The sequence below is a fragment of the Leiobunum rupestre genome, chromosome 11 (assembly GCF_980474605.1).
Source record: "Leiobunum rupestre chromosome 11, qqLeiRupe1.1.hap1, whole genome shotgun sequence".
In the NCBI taxonomy this organism is placed as follows: domain Eukaryota; kingdom Metazoa; phylum Arthropoda; class Arachnida; order Opiliones; family Sclerosomatidae; genus Leiobunum; species Leiobunum rupestre.
In genome coordinates, this window is record NC_143394.1 from 29,502,672 (window position 1) to 29,516,343 (window position 13,672).

At 38.2% G+C, this 13,672-nt stretch overlaps 1 protein-coding gene across 3 annotated transcripts in view; it reads right to left on the reverse strand.

Annotated features, from left to right (window-relative positions):
• Positions 1-13,672, reverse strand: part of LOC149922185 (high affinity cAMP-specific and IBMX-insensitive 3',5'-cyclic phosphodiesterase 8B-like) — a 94,962-nt gene that overhangs the window by 15,977 nt on the left and 65,313 nt on the right. For all 3 annotated transcript variants that reach the window (XM_090162096.1, XM_090162097.1, XM_090162098.1), the window contains exon 2: positions 4,198-4,254. In XM_090162096.1, the coding sequence (XP_090018222.1) occupies positions 4,198-4,254 (57 nt within the window). The remainder of the gene's footprint in view (positions 1-4,197; positions 4,255-13,672) is intronic.

A 13,672-nucleotide genomic window follows, 5' to 3' on the forward strand; every position in this document is an offset into this window, starting at 1 on the left:
AGATGAAGAGATATTTACTTTATACACTATATGATGGAATTTTTTATGACATCGACGATAACGGCCCGTTGTTTTTGATATATATAAATAGGGTCCGGTTAGGTTAGGTTAGGTTGATGTACGCGCGCCGTAGGCGCGTATGCACCGTTGCCTTTTCGATTTACTCCCAAAAACTAGTAGTTTTACCCTATAGTAGCTTTCGATCAAATTTCGTTCGATCAAATTCCATTCGATCAAATTCCATTCGATCGAATACCATTCGATCAAATTCCATTCGATCAAATTCCATTCGATCAAATGCAATTCGATCAAATGGAAATTCGATCAAATGGAAATTCGATCAAATGGAAATTCGATCAAATGGAAATTCGATCAAATGGAAATTCGATCAAATGGAAATTCGATCAAATGGAAATTCGATCAAATGGGACCCGTTCGATCAAATGGGACCCGTTCGATCAAATGGGACCCGTTCGATCAAATGGGACCCGTTCGATCAAATGGGACCCGTTCGATCAAATGGGAACCGTTCGATCATTTGGGAATCGATCAAATAGACTCAAACCGATTTACCATGTCCCGCGATGTCCCAAATTTTGTTCGCTTGTTCCAGAGCTCAAAGGTTACACTTTTTACTCCTCCTCGAAAGGAGGTGTAGAGGGAGTAATCTAGCTTATATAGAAAATTCGTCTGCTTTAATTTCGTTTCACGAAAACATGATGGGGTTTGAACATCTTCACATGTGGCAAATAACGAAAATCCAATTGTTAAATGCTATTTAATGACTTTAAAAGTCGCTTGATGACTTAGGCCTAAGGTGGTGCCTTGGGTATTAGCCTAGCTGATTATTATTATTATTAAATAAATGAGAAAAATGAGTCATATATTGATGACCTAACCACCGGTCGCCATCTTAAAACAAAGCTACGGTTGCTACGGCAAATAAATAAACTTTAACCACTCCCTTCTTACTCCAACTCGTTTTTTTCGTCAAGATTGAATTGGAGTAAAATGACGTCATAGGGCTACACTTTTTAACCTGCTAAAAAAACACATAACAGGCGAAAAAAAAAACCCCTAATGAAAGCGAAATTGCGTCACGTGGCTACACGCACTCTATGATAAAATCCTCCTTGGAAAACCAACTTACGACTTGTAGAAGAAAACATAGTTCGAAACCAAGCGCCGCCCTACATGGCCGCTTGCGTTGCTCTTTAAGTAGCGTTATTTCTACTTGCGAAATTTATACCCCTGTAACTTAACTTCACCCATGGGACGTTTCTACAGGGGCCCTTAATGAGCGTATCATTGCATCATAGTTTTTGAATATTTTAATTATCTACGTTAATAGCGCCGGAATAACTCAACCGTATTTGCATATTTAAGCGTTTTTCCTTTTCATCTTGGCGATGATGACGGATGTATTACGTACGCTAAGCACGCTCTCGTCTTGTATATTTGTTTTTGTCGGCTTCTTGAAACAATAGGCAATTGTCGCTTCCTTCCTCTGGCGCCTCTGATGGACGAGTTGTCGTTTTTCGTAAACACGCGCGTCCTCGTTTTACGTTACTTCACGCTCTTAAGCCTTTGCCTTGATTTAGGAAGCCCGCGTGACTAGAAAGAGCCAATAACCAGCCTCCGTATCGCCGAAAAACGCCAACAAACATATTGGCAAGCGAGCGGAAGCCAGAAAGAGGGTTCACACGAATGAGTGAAAAGTGTGTCGACGGATAGCGGTTATTTATCTAGTCCCATCAAAACAATTATGACTTTCTTTTTATGTATCGAACCTGTTCTGGGGCACGTCACTATCAAGGTTATTACGGCGACCAAATTAATGAAATGGCGACTAAATTAATTAAACCGCGACTAAATGAATGAAATCGCGATTAAATTAATTAAATGGCGACTAAATAAATTAAACCGCGACTAAATGAATGGAATCGCAACTTAAATAATTAAACCGCGATTATATGAATTAAACCGCGACTAAATGAATTAAACCGCGACTAAATGAATTAAACCGCGACTAAATGAATGAAATCGCGACTAAATGAATGAAATCGCGACTAAATGAATGAAATCGCGACTAAATGAATGAAATCGCGATTATATGAATTACATCGCGATTAAATATATTAAATGGCGGATAAATGAATTAAATGGCGACTAAATGAATTAAATGGCGACTAAATGAATTAAATGGCGACTAAATGAATTAAATGGCGACTAAACGAATTAAATGGCGACTAAACGAATTAAATGGCGACTAAATGAATTAAATCGCCACTAAACGAATTAAATGGTGACTAAACGAATTAAATGATGACTAAACGAATTAAATGGCGACTAAACGAATTAAATGGCGACTAAACGAATTAAATGGTGATTAAATTAATTAAATCGCGATTAATTGTTTTAAATCGCGATTAATTGAATTAAATCGCGATTAATTGAATTAAATCGCGATTAATTGAATTAAATCGCGATTAATTGAAATAAATCGCGATTAATTGAAATAAATCGCGATTAATTGAAATAAATCGCGATTAATTGAAGCCTAAATAGCGCTTCGATTTCCTAAAACAATGCTTTTCCAGATGTCCTTTTTCCCCCTATCACTCCTACACCTAAATGTAATTGATAGCCGCGTCAGAACTCAGATGTCCTCAAACGGAATTTTTCGTTTTGAGACGCACACGAGCGATATGTGGCGAAAAATGGACGTACTGAAATGGGGTACACTGGCGTTAGAGAAAGCTGGCCGATAATCCAGTAGCACCTCCTCTTCCGTACCTCGTGTTTGTAAATCCGGTCAATCATATTCCGAGACTTTTCCAGCCCTATTTCCGTATTTCGCTCGTGGCTCTACTGAAAATCAATCGCCCTTAAAAGGGGCTTTAAATTTACACGGAGGAAACATCTACTGAGGATCAGCTGTTGTCGGCATAATGACTACCAGGTTACGTCGATGGGGATAAATAAGTTAAAACGCATTTTTAATCTCAAATTTCAAAATAAGTAACTTTGAAAACGAGCAAGTGTTCATAGTAGTAAATTTTACATTGCAATTCAATAATTCAACATTATTTCTCCGAAATACGAGTCATCTTTCACGATGAAAGTGTTTTAATTTTCAATAGGCCTTGGTCTTTATCAAAAATTAGCTGACGAAGGGGATTCCTCGCCGTCGTTACGTGGAAGTTACGAGCAGCGCCAGTCTCGTTCGTAGCGTATATGTTATATACGTAATCAGGTCGATAAAGTTTTTAGTACCAACGAGGCTCATAGGGCTTTTAAGGGACACTTTCGCCAGCGCCCAGTTCTATAGCGACCTATGTTTGAACTTCATAATTAGGTCGATTATTTTTTAGGAGATGGCTGTTCCCATTTTGCAAATTTCTGTTTACCACAGTACCGAGCACCACTCTGCACGTTCTTCTTCATTTTTGAAGGTTGAACAAAGTTACTACTTCAATTTCAAACTTCTCGAATGATTGATACGTTTTAAATGAAATTGCGAAAATTCCGAGCAAGAATTCAAGTTAACAGCTATAGAATATGTAACCGCCAATATAGATTCTGTTTCCATGATTCCCGGCTAATATTCCCCGCCTACACGGAGAAAGAGAGATAGCCCTTCATCGTACCGAAGTGTCTTCCCTCCCTTAACGGGCGAAAAAGGGGAGTGGTTTATCTTCCGGGGATCACGTGGCGAATAGGGTACACGTATTCTCAGCTCAGCCGAATACATTCTTGTTCCGCGTGATATAACAGGCTAGGTTTTTGGGTGGAAGGGTCGACGGAATCCCGGTATTTGTTTGACCGTCTTTCTGGTTCCCGGGGGCCTGGAGCCCTTCACTCAGTCAGATCCCAAGATTGATGCGCGTTCCGTTCCATTAGCCCCGTTTCGCGCTCCGAGGCAGTCACTCCTCGACGACACTAAATGAAGCGACGATACCTCCGAGGATAGCTCTCCCTTCACCAGCCAGGACGAGATTTAAAAGAGTGACGCTACTTGAAAATTTTATTTCCCGGTCAGTGAAGAATCCGAGAATCAGCGGATACCTTCGGGGATCAAACTCATTCCCCGGGTTGTCGCTTTACTTAAGTGTCCAGTTACGTACGTAAGAGTAAGAGTAGCGTACGGTAATTCAAACAAATTTGTTCGGAGTACGACGACTCCAGGGTACTTACGGTAACTTTGGGAGGGTTAAGGCACATGGGACCAAACTTGAGGAATTGGTTTTCTTTCTGAAATAAAAAAAATATTATTATTTAACTGTTATTTATTTCAGTTTTAAGTAATTAACTTAGCGAGAGATAGATAGGTTTCAAAGCGAGTGGTGATTTCATTTAATCCCACGCGATCCGCGACGTTTGAAAGGCTACGGAATCATTTTGAAAAAAGGGAATATAACCTCGGGTATTTATTTGTTGTGGAACACCAAAGTTTGCAGATCTGGCCGCTCTTGCTTTGGGCTTTAGAAATGTTTGGAGCCACTGTACAGGGTAATTTGAAAAATTAAAGGGGTCTTCCATAAAGATTGCTTTGCATGTTACATTCCCTTTAAGACCGATCTTCTTAAGACCGAAATTTCATGTAGCTTCTGCTCCTCTTTCTTACATTGAGATAGAAGGTTCAACCAATCATAATTGGCCTTTCTATAAAGTAACATTGGCCTTATTGTTTAGATGTATCGGGCACGTCACTAGTGACGTAGAAGTGACGTTTCATTATGATAGCCAATAGATAAACTCTATTTATGTCTCATTCAACTTATTAAAAAGTTCCACGCGCGCATCTTGATATTTTAGTGTAAATGGGCTCGAAGATTTCGAGCGTGCTTCCTGAAATAAAAAAAAGCATGAGCCTTTTACGCTAAAATATCAAAGAGCGCGTGGAACATTTTAGCAAGTTGAAAAAGACATGAATAGATGTTTCTATAAAATATGGGAGGTTACGTGTAAATGTTTTTTCTACGTCACTAGCTATAATTATTGAAGATAGAGAGCACGCGCTCCAATCGATAAAGATTTTGGAATTTGAAAGTCCACGTGCGAAACGCGCGTGCCGATAAAGTACTAAAAAGCTTAAGCTCGTGACGCGGATAAAAACATTTTATACTTTTAATTTTTTATCGTTTTATTTTATGGAAACACCTATGAAAATTCGACGAGTCGCCCTTTTTATAAAGATCTAACCTTCAAAATTGAACTGAACTTCTACGTATCTCGTGACGGAAGCGATACATTAAAACAATTTCGGCAAGCGTAATGACTTTATAGAAAGGCTTATTTGACATTTTTCGCCTTATTGAAGGAGATTAGTGCGGAAACTACTTATATTTTAGCGATTCTGTGGCCATTTAATGCTTAATTTTACACAGTGAAGTTTGAACCGTGAACAGACATCCGCGATTTGGCGGGAAAATGAATCCCATTGAAAATTGCGTGGCTAGGTACATCTTTCATTTCCATTTTATAGATGGTACTTCTCTCGAAAGAGGTACGTTATTAACTTTTGGTATAAGGTTTATGAAACATTTACTATTATTTACACACTCCGTAATAAAGCCTGCCTTTGCGTTAAGATGGGTAACGTTTTTTTCGGTCGTGTATTTTCCAAATGAAAGGCATTCGAGATAGTCAGCAGATAGCGAACGTTTTATAGCGTCCTGTCAAGATAGCCTCGATGTAAATGATATAGTGAATGAATCTCTATCTCATTCTCAACGTATACGTATTTTCGAGGTCTTCTTGCCATATAAATTAGATAAGTCGTCCAATAAAATGGAGAGTTTGTAAATCTATTAGGTCGATTCCGAAAGTCAGTGACCAAAATTTCGCTTCCCCTCTATCTCGCGAAGACTTATTTCCCCTAAGCCATATCATCGTCTGTTCGTTTGTCTACTTTCCCATTTTCATAAGCTTAAAGGGAGTAGAACCCTCCTTGTTTGGTAGGGTGCGCCATAGCTTCTCTCTTTTCTCGCTCATGGCGCTAGTCTAGAACGAGAGTAGAAACACCCAATTCTTCTATTAGAGGAAGCGTGCCCGCCCTGAAGAGGTTTTCTCACTTGCAACCTTTATTGTTTCATATTTAGCATTTATTTTTTAAATGCACCCTTAATTAACATATAAAACAACAATATCCGAGCTATAAATTAATTATTATCATTATAGTTTGGATATTTATTCAAATATAATTTCTTAATAATGTGGTACGTGGTTTTAGATTCACGAAAGGCGTTCCAGTAGATATGAGAATTTAAAGCACTACCAAAGCGGGGAGACTTTCAGTGTGATAATTCCTCAAAAACCACTGTATTTCACACTACGTATAACACGTGGTTAGAAAATTGAGGGGAGGGAATTATGTATTGCCCCAAATTCCTGAAAAGGTTAAAATTCCTTTAAAGGCACCTAAAAATATTATCTCCCCAATTATGAAGTTCACGCAAACGCCGCAACGAACTTGGTGCTGCGTGAAAACTCCGGGGAATCTCTTTCGCCAGTTAATTTTACCTCGACATTATGGCCAATCATAATTCATCGCTAACAAATTATAATTTATTGAATGGGAAAGTAAAATTAAAATTATAAACACTCACTTATTTTGAAATTTTAGTTCAAACTATTCGACTGTTTAAGGAAAAACCTAGTAAACGCTGATTTTAAAAATTTTGTGTACGTAGTAAATTTAAGTATAAATGCGAATTGTACGCCTGCTTTCATTACCATAAGAGTAATGTAAATTAAAATAAAATAAAAACTTAATTATCTCATATTTAAAAAATGGATTTTGCTAGCTGGTCCTCAGCATTGAGTTGGGAATATTAATCTAGAGATCCAATCAAATCTGCTCCCAGCGAAACAAGTTTTTGAAAATTACGAATGTGCCGTCCGTGTCCTCTGAAATGACGATAAAACTTTATCATATGACCAGTGGCGCCATCCATTATTTTTGAAAACAAAAATATTTTTGCCGGAAAACGCGTCTTATTTGAACGAACCATTGAGAGATAGACGGCGCCACGGGTAGAATGATAAAGTTTTCTCCTCATTTGGGAGCAGACGGCAGTATTCTTATTTTTTAAAAACTTGTTTCGCGAATTACTGAAATCGGACGTTTTGATTGGACCTCTAGATTAATATTCCCAACTCAATGGTCCTCAGTATAGTATAGGTACACTCTGTTCAAAAAGTCTTTTCCCGTGGGAGATTTCGAACATTTTCGCCCGTCATTTCTTGTATAGTTGCATCAAGTCGAAGCGGACATCGGTAATAGATTAATAAAATGTTTAGCTACAAATTGGTCAAAATCATTTTCTGGATAGACTTATAATTTGGCCTATTTTGGCCTAAAAGAGGGGGTGTCAACTTTTTTATTTTTGATCTTAGGTCATTTTAAACCCGATTTCCGTGTTCTCTGGGGTTGATTTATATTTAGAAAGTGTTGGAATTATTCAAATCGACAAGAAATGACGGGCGAAAATGTTCGAAATCTCCCACGGGCAAAGACTTTTTGAACAGAGTGTACTGTATTTCTTCTATACAGATGTTGTGATGAGGGATCCAACATTTTCAAAAAAAAATTAATCCGTACAAGCCCGTAGCTTTGACTGTACTAAAGTGATTACGTAATCAATTACAGACTTTGCACTACCAGAGGCTGTACTCACTGTAATCGGTGTACCGAATTTAAGGAAGTGGTTGGCCCTCGATCTCAAAATATTGTCAGAAATCAGAAACTGATTTTCAAATTGCAGAATACGATTTTCGAGTTGATTTAGGGTTTTACTGATTTTGGCCCAGATTTCATGATTTTGAAATTGATTTCAAGATTTTTGAAGTAATTTTTTTCTCTAGAGTGTACGGGATTTGCGTTGTGACGTAAGGGAAATGAATCTTCGCCAGATAAACAGATGGAAATTTTCCCCCACTGAATCGATTTATTAATATTGCGAAATCAGGTTGTACATAGTGCTATATCGGAAAGGGTCAGTGTTTCAAAATTATTATTACCGCTATAAATAAAAGCGTGTAAAATGCAATCAGTTTCGCGAACTATGTTTAGCTCTGGGCGTGCGGATAAACAGGGCTGCAGCCAAATAATGTCGGTCGACGCGTTTCTGCTGACATCATGGCCATTTGGCCTGAAAAACAAACACGGGAAGGAAATCAAATTCGTCTACCGAGAAATTGCGTTTATCGCGCTTCATTATCAAAATACTCTATGATTTCCAGCGGTAGATACAAGGACACCGAAGGCGGGGCCCGGGCCCCGGGGAAAATAGGATTTCTGGGCCTAAAGAGTTTCGAGGTTTGCGCCTTTATTATTAGCTTTTGATATTTCCACTTAAAGGGAAAATGAACTTCTATATTTATGGTGGATCATCGAATTTTACATTTCCGCCACATGGGTTAACCAAAAATAGGGGTTATTGGCGCTAGTTACGATAAAAGAAAGTCGTGGCGCATGTTGACATTTTTCCATTTAGTTCCTACTTCGTTTAAAGGGCCAAAGCGGGGTTTGAATTTCACTAGCTTCCTCGCGCGAGCCCCGGAAATAGGGGTGGGAAAATTCAAGAATATGATTGCCCAGATCTGCCACACACATATTGTCACACTTTATTTGTTCTAAAAATAATTTTCGCCGTATTTAGAATACTTAACTTAACATTGCGTATATACTAATCCCCACCACTCTCCCCCTATTCGGCTTTCCGTTGCTATGCAACTCGTTTTGAAATTTTTAATGTTTAGGCTTAGTTTCTCTATTTGGTGTTATAGTCGCCAGCCAGATTTCCCGCACGGTACTGACGAGTCCCAAATAGGACGAAACCGGTCTACCGTTGGAATTTCTGGCTATTTTATTTAATTTAATTTTTCACTCGAAGGTCTATTTGGTCCGAGTTTCGCGTCTTTATGTTTGCTCGAAGGCCTATCGGTTCGAGCTATTAGTAAGTTTTTAAATTTCTTCAAATTTGTTTAGGGTTTAGCTTTATTATCCCTTTTCATAATGGACTAATCTACTTATTCGCTAATTTTATCATCCTATAGAATACTCTCATTTATTGTGGTTTAAACTGTTTTGTCGATTCAACAAAAATATTTATTTAATTATAACCTATTAAAGAAGTTTGATTTTCGCGCTAAATCTCCTTAACTAGCCAATGACCAAAAATTACTTTAGTACTAATGTGATGTTCAGTCTATAAGTACTTTTATACATAGTTGTAGGGCGTAAAACATAAATCAAAGACTAGATTTAGAAAACCCATTTTATTCGTCTATAAGATAAATATTTCGAGTGAAAATTTGTTCGGCGTATTTCCGACCAAAATATGCGAGACACGTGCAAAGATCGACTAAACTATAAACCAAACAATATTTTTTTAAGTAACGTTTGAATCCGCGGAATCGCGAAGCCTTCGAAAATAAACATTTAGCGAGCTTAAATTTATGGTATCTTCCGAAACTTCGTATTTTGGTCGGTTGGAAAACACTTGGAGGGTATTATCAGTATTGAGATTTGGGTCAAGCCTTACGCCATATTCACTTCCAGCAAAAGCGCACACAGAAGCTCTCGAGTGATGACGCGCTATCATTCAATTCAGATTAAAAGACTTTCATTAAACTACCTTTCTTTCGTGTTTACAAAGCGCGCGAGCTTAGAAATAAAGATAAAAAACGCAATCGGACAAAGGCTTAAATACAGTGTTGTAAAAATTCTCCGTATTTTTCCGAAAAAATCAAAAAAAGTTTTCCTTCCATGATAAGTCTAAGATATTGTTTGCAAATATAAATAAAGCGGCATTTCGCCTCATTTTTTCGAATCTGAAAGTAAAACTAAACCTCTAGACTAGTTTACACTGATTAACAATGTAACATTAGTAATGTTTTTTGGTATGTTTACTGATATTAGACATTTTATATCGATAAAAAGTTAAAAACAAATTATCACCCATCTCCAATGGGCGTCCCCAAAGGCGGGGGAGACTTCCCCACAAAGCTTGGAAGAGTTGGCTACAGTGCCGGATTAAGGATTAGGCCTACTAGGCCAAGGCCTATGTGCCCCACCAATAGAAAGTCCCAACCACTGATGAAATAAATGGATTTTTCACTGATTCGGTGTAAGAGAAAAACATATCGGTACTGGTTGGCAAATACAGGTCTAGCTCGAAAAATGAAAGTGTTCTACCGTAGAGTTTTCAACTCAAGACTCTTGAAAATCTGGGATGGAGTTAGGAAAAATCAACGGTTCACCTCCCTCCCAAAATACGACCCGTTGAAAGATAATTCTTTCGCGAGCCTTTAACTTAACTATAGTACGTGGTAGAGCTATACGGACCCCGTTAGCGACGTCGGCCCTTTGACGACCTTATCGCTAACTTTAATCTATGCAAATGAGTTTCGACTTTGTTTATTTTGCTAATTCGTTTTCGTCAGAAGGGCGAGATGTAAAGCTCTTGTTTCCCCAAGTGAACAACAATTCGGGAAGATTCTCTACTACAAACATCCGTTTTATTGGTATCGATGTTGTAGATTGCCCCTTGTTATTTGCTCGTTTCCTATTGAATCCCCCGCTAATGATTTTCTCCCAGAACACGCCCATTGTACTAAAGGCCGTTACAAATTCCCGCTTTAGGAAATGTAATAGGTAAATTTATTCGCAGTTTAATTTTTAAAATGTCAGCGAGAGCAAGGCTAAATTATTGGTTTATAATGCTTCTTTTGAAATTGGAAATAATTTGGGATTTTCTAATATTTTCATACAGAAAGCTAATTTAGATAAAACGTTGGGGGGGGGGGGATATTAACCAACTATTACAACTTATTAAGTATTTGTTTTAAGTTAAAATTCAAATATACATAGATCAATCCACTGTAATGTCCTTAATTGAAATTAAAGCAAAAAAATACCACTTTTCTAAAATTTCATTTTTACAATTTGAAGTAGTGTTAAATTAATACGAATTGAATGACAATATATGAACTTACGTAATGATTTTCCGCCTGATAGCCGTGCAGTAGAACCTTTTGTTCGGGGCTGCAAGCCGCGTGCGCCGCGACACTGTTCACCTTCCTCATTTAAGCAACGCTATCCGCTCTCTGTCGCGAAAATCCACGCGTTAATTTCACACGCCAGAGATGAGAATACAAAAAGTAACTTTTTTCGGCGGCCTTATTATCCAACCTAAGAAAGGCGGCTTCCTCTAAATAAAAGCTTCCCAACCGGAGAGTTTCGTTTAAGACAACGGCTTTGCCAGAGCAATCTCCATTGTACGCCGTCAACTCGTAAATTCTTCTAATTTTTTTCACCAAGCCGCGAAAACGCGAAGAAGAAAATCCAGCTATACGCGGGAGGTTTTATACGGCTTTCCAGCGGCGGCATCGGCTTTAGTTCGCGACTAAAGCCCCGGGTTTTGGGATTTGTGACGGAACCATTGTGTTTCGTCGATTATCGGTAGCTAGTGGGTTTTAATCTGTCGCAGTCGGTCTCCGTTATCCAAATCCCTTATCGCCAGAAGGGGATTTCGTAGGCCTTAGCTACTTAAAACTAAACCTATCTGAGCTTTTTAATTTGCTACGGAACTATAGGCCCTAGTCTATTTCGGTTACCGTTTCCGAGAGGATCTGACGAGATCGACCAAGGATGACTTCATTTTATACGCGAGGAAACGGATCGCTATTCTAGCGGCGAAAAAAATATAAGCTGACTCTTTAAACTTAATGATAGGGTACTTTATTCTTCGTCCATCAGCGCTGCTCGCTGATTCTGGCGGCTTGTGTTTGTATGAATGAACAGACTGCTAAGCGATATTCACCCGCCTTTAAAAAATAACTATTTTCGAATAAATTATTGAGTTGATTGCGCGTGTTTTAGCAGAAGTATATTATACATCACTAACAAGGAGACATACCGAGGTGTTTCTCGCCGACTTTTTTTTTCAAACTCGGGGGTTAAGTAGACCTTCGTGTACCTTGAAAGCGCTTGAAAGCTCCTAAAGGGAAAAGTGTCTATGGCCTTTCGTTTTGCCATTTCTCTCTACGTTAAAAAGCATGACGAAATCACGGATTGTAAACCTATTCGATTTTACCGAAATTTTATTGATTTTACCCATTTTTATCGATTTCCCCCAATTTTATCAATTTTACTCAATTGTTTTGCCAAATTTTAATTTTTTAATTTTTTAAAATGTGATTTTTCCATGCTATTTTACGCGGAGAAAGTTTAAACTTGAAAAACATTTTTGGTTGCCATGGCAAAACGGATGGTCATTGAAAAAAATCGGGGAGAAATACCTCGGGATGTCTCCTTGTTCCATCTAGATTTACCGCTAAACCCTATACGCATCGTTATTTTTATATTTTACGTCTTTCGCCGGTAGATTTTGGGTCGTCATTGGGTTAAAACTTTCTCAAGCCGGCGAAGGTACACGTATCATTTTTATGTCCTAGATAGATACTCCTCTCGTGTCCTTAATAGTTACTTTTGGTGCTACGAACTTTCGCTTTCGAAATGTGTAACAACTTGATTGATGCGCGAAGGCTGTCTCCTTAATAGTCTTTTATTCTCAATAGTGGAGAGAATCACAGTGCTCGCGTTTCTTTCGTCCGACAGATTGACTGCAAATTACTTTTACCATAAGTTTTGTAATACTATTAAGTATTACAATGAATGTAATCGAAACAGGAAACTCATCACATCCTACTTCTACGTTGGAAAATTTACAACCAAGTTAATGTGGTGGCGATAAATATGAGAGAAAACGAATTTACAACAGGGTTGTCTGATTTAAATCAATTTGATACGAAAGTATAGGTTCTTTAGAAATTTCAATTCAGTGAAACAGCAATTAAATTTAATTATTAATTAATAATTCAATTTAATAAAGATTAATTAAAACTATAGTTTACGTTATTGCTGCAGTAAAAATATTTGACAAGAAAAATAGGCATAAAACCTTGAAAAAACCATTTAAAAAAAATCAAAAAATCAACAACCCTGGTTTATAATAATCAATTTTATTACCTCTCCGAGGGGACTTTGTACTCTAGGAGGGGTTATACAACCACCGTGTCTGTCTGTCTGTCTGTAGGTGGGTCTGTCTGTCTGTCTGTCAGGACTGCGAACGCGTTCGCATTTTCGGGGCAAAGGGTAACATGGGCGTAGGAACCAGGGGGGGCAAGGGGGGCAATGCTCCTCCCTAGAATTTTGATGGGAGGGGCAACTAATGTTATTGTCCCCTCCAACTTTTTGGTCAGTTGAAGTCTTCGCAAGGCTCAAATTATCATTTTAAAAGCATATAAAGCTTATTGAACCTCAACTGTGTTTAAATTTCAGTCTTTTTCCGCCAATGTATATAGTAGAAAAATGTGCAAATGCATTCGGAGAAGCTATACTCCGTCAAAAATTCAAAATCATTCTCCAGACCCCTTTTCGTTTCTCTTTGCCCCCTCCAACTTCTAGAACGTTCCTACGCCCCTGAAGGGTAATCACTGCGTACCCAGTTTCTTAGAATCAGGGAAAAAGTTTTTCCAAAAGCGCCCTCTTTTTGTCATTAGGTGTAGTATAATTTTTTAATCGGCCGGGATTCGAACCCGAGCCCTCTTGTACGACAGGTGAGCGTTCTACCGCAGAACCACGGATACAGTTACGCTTCAC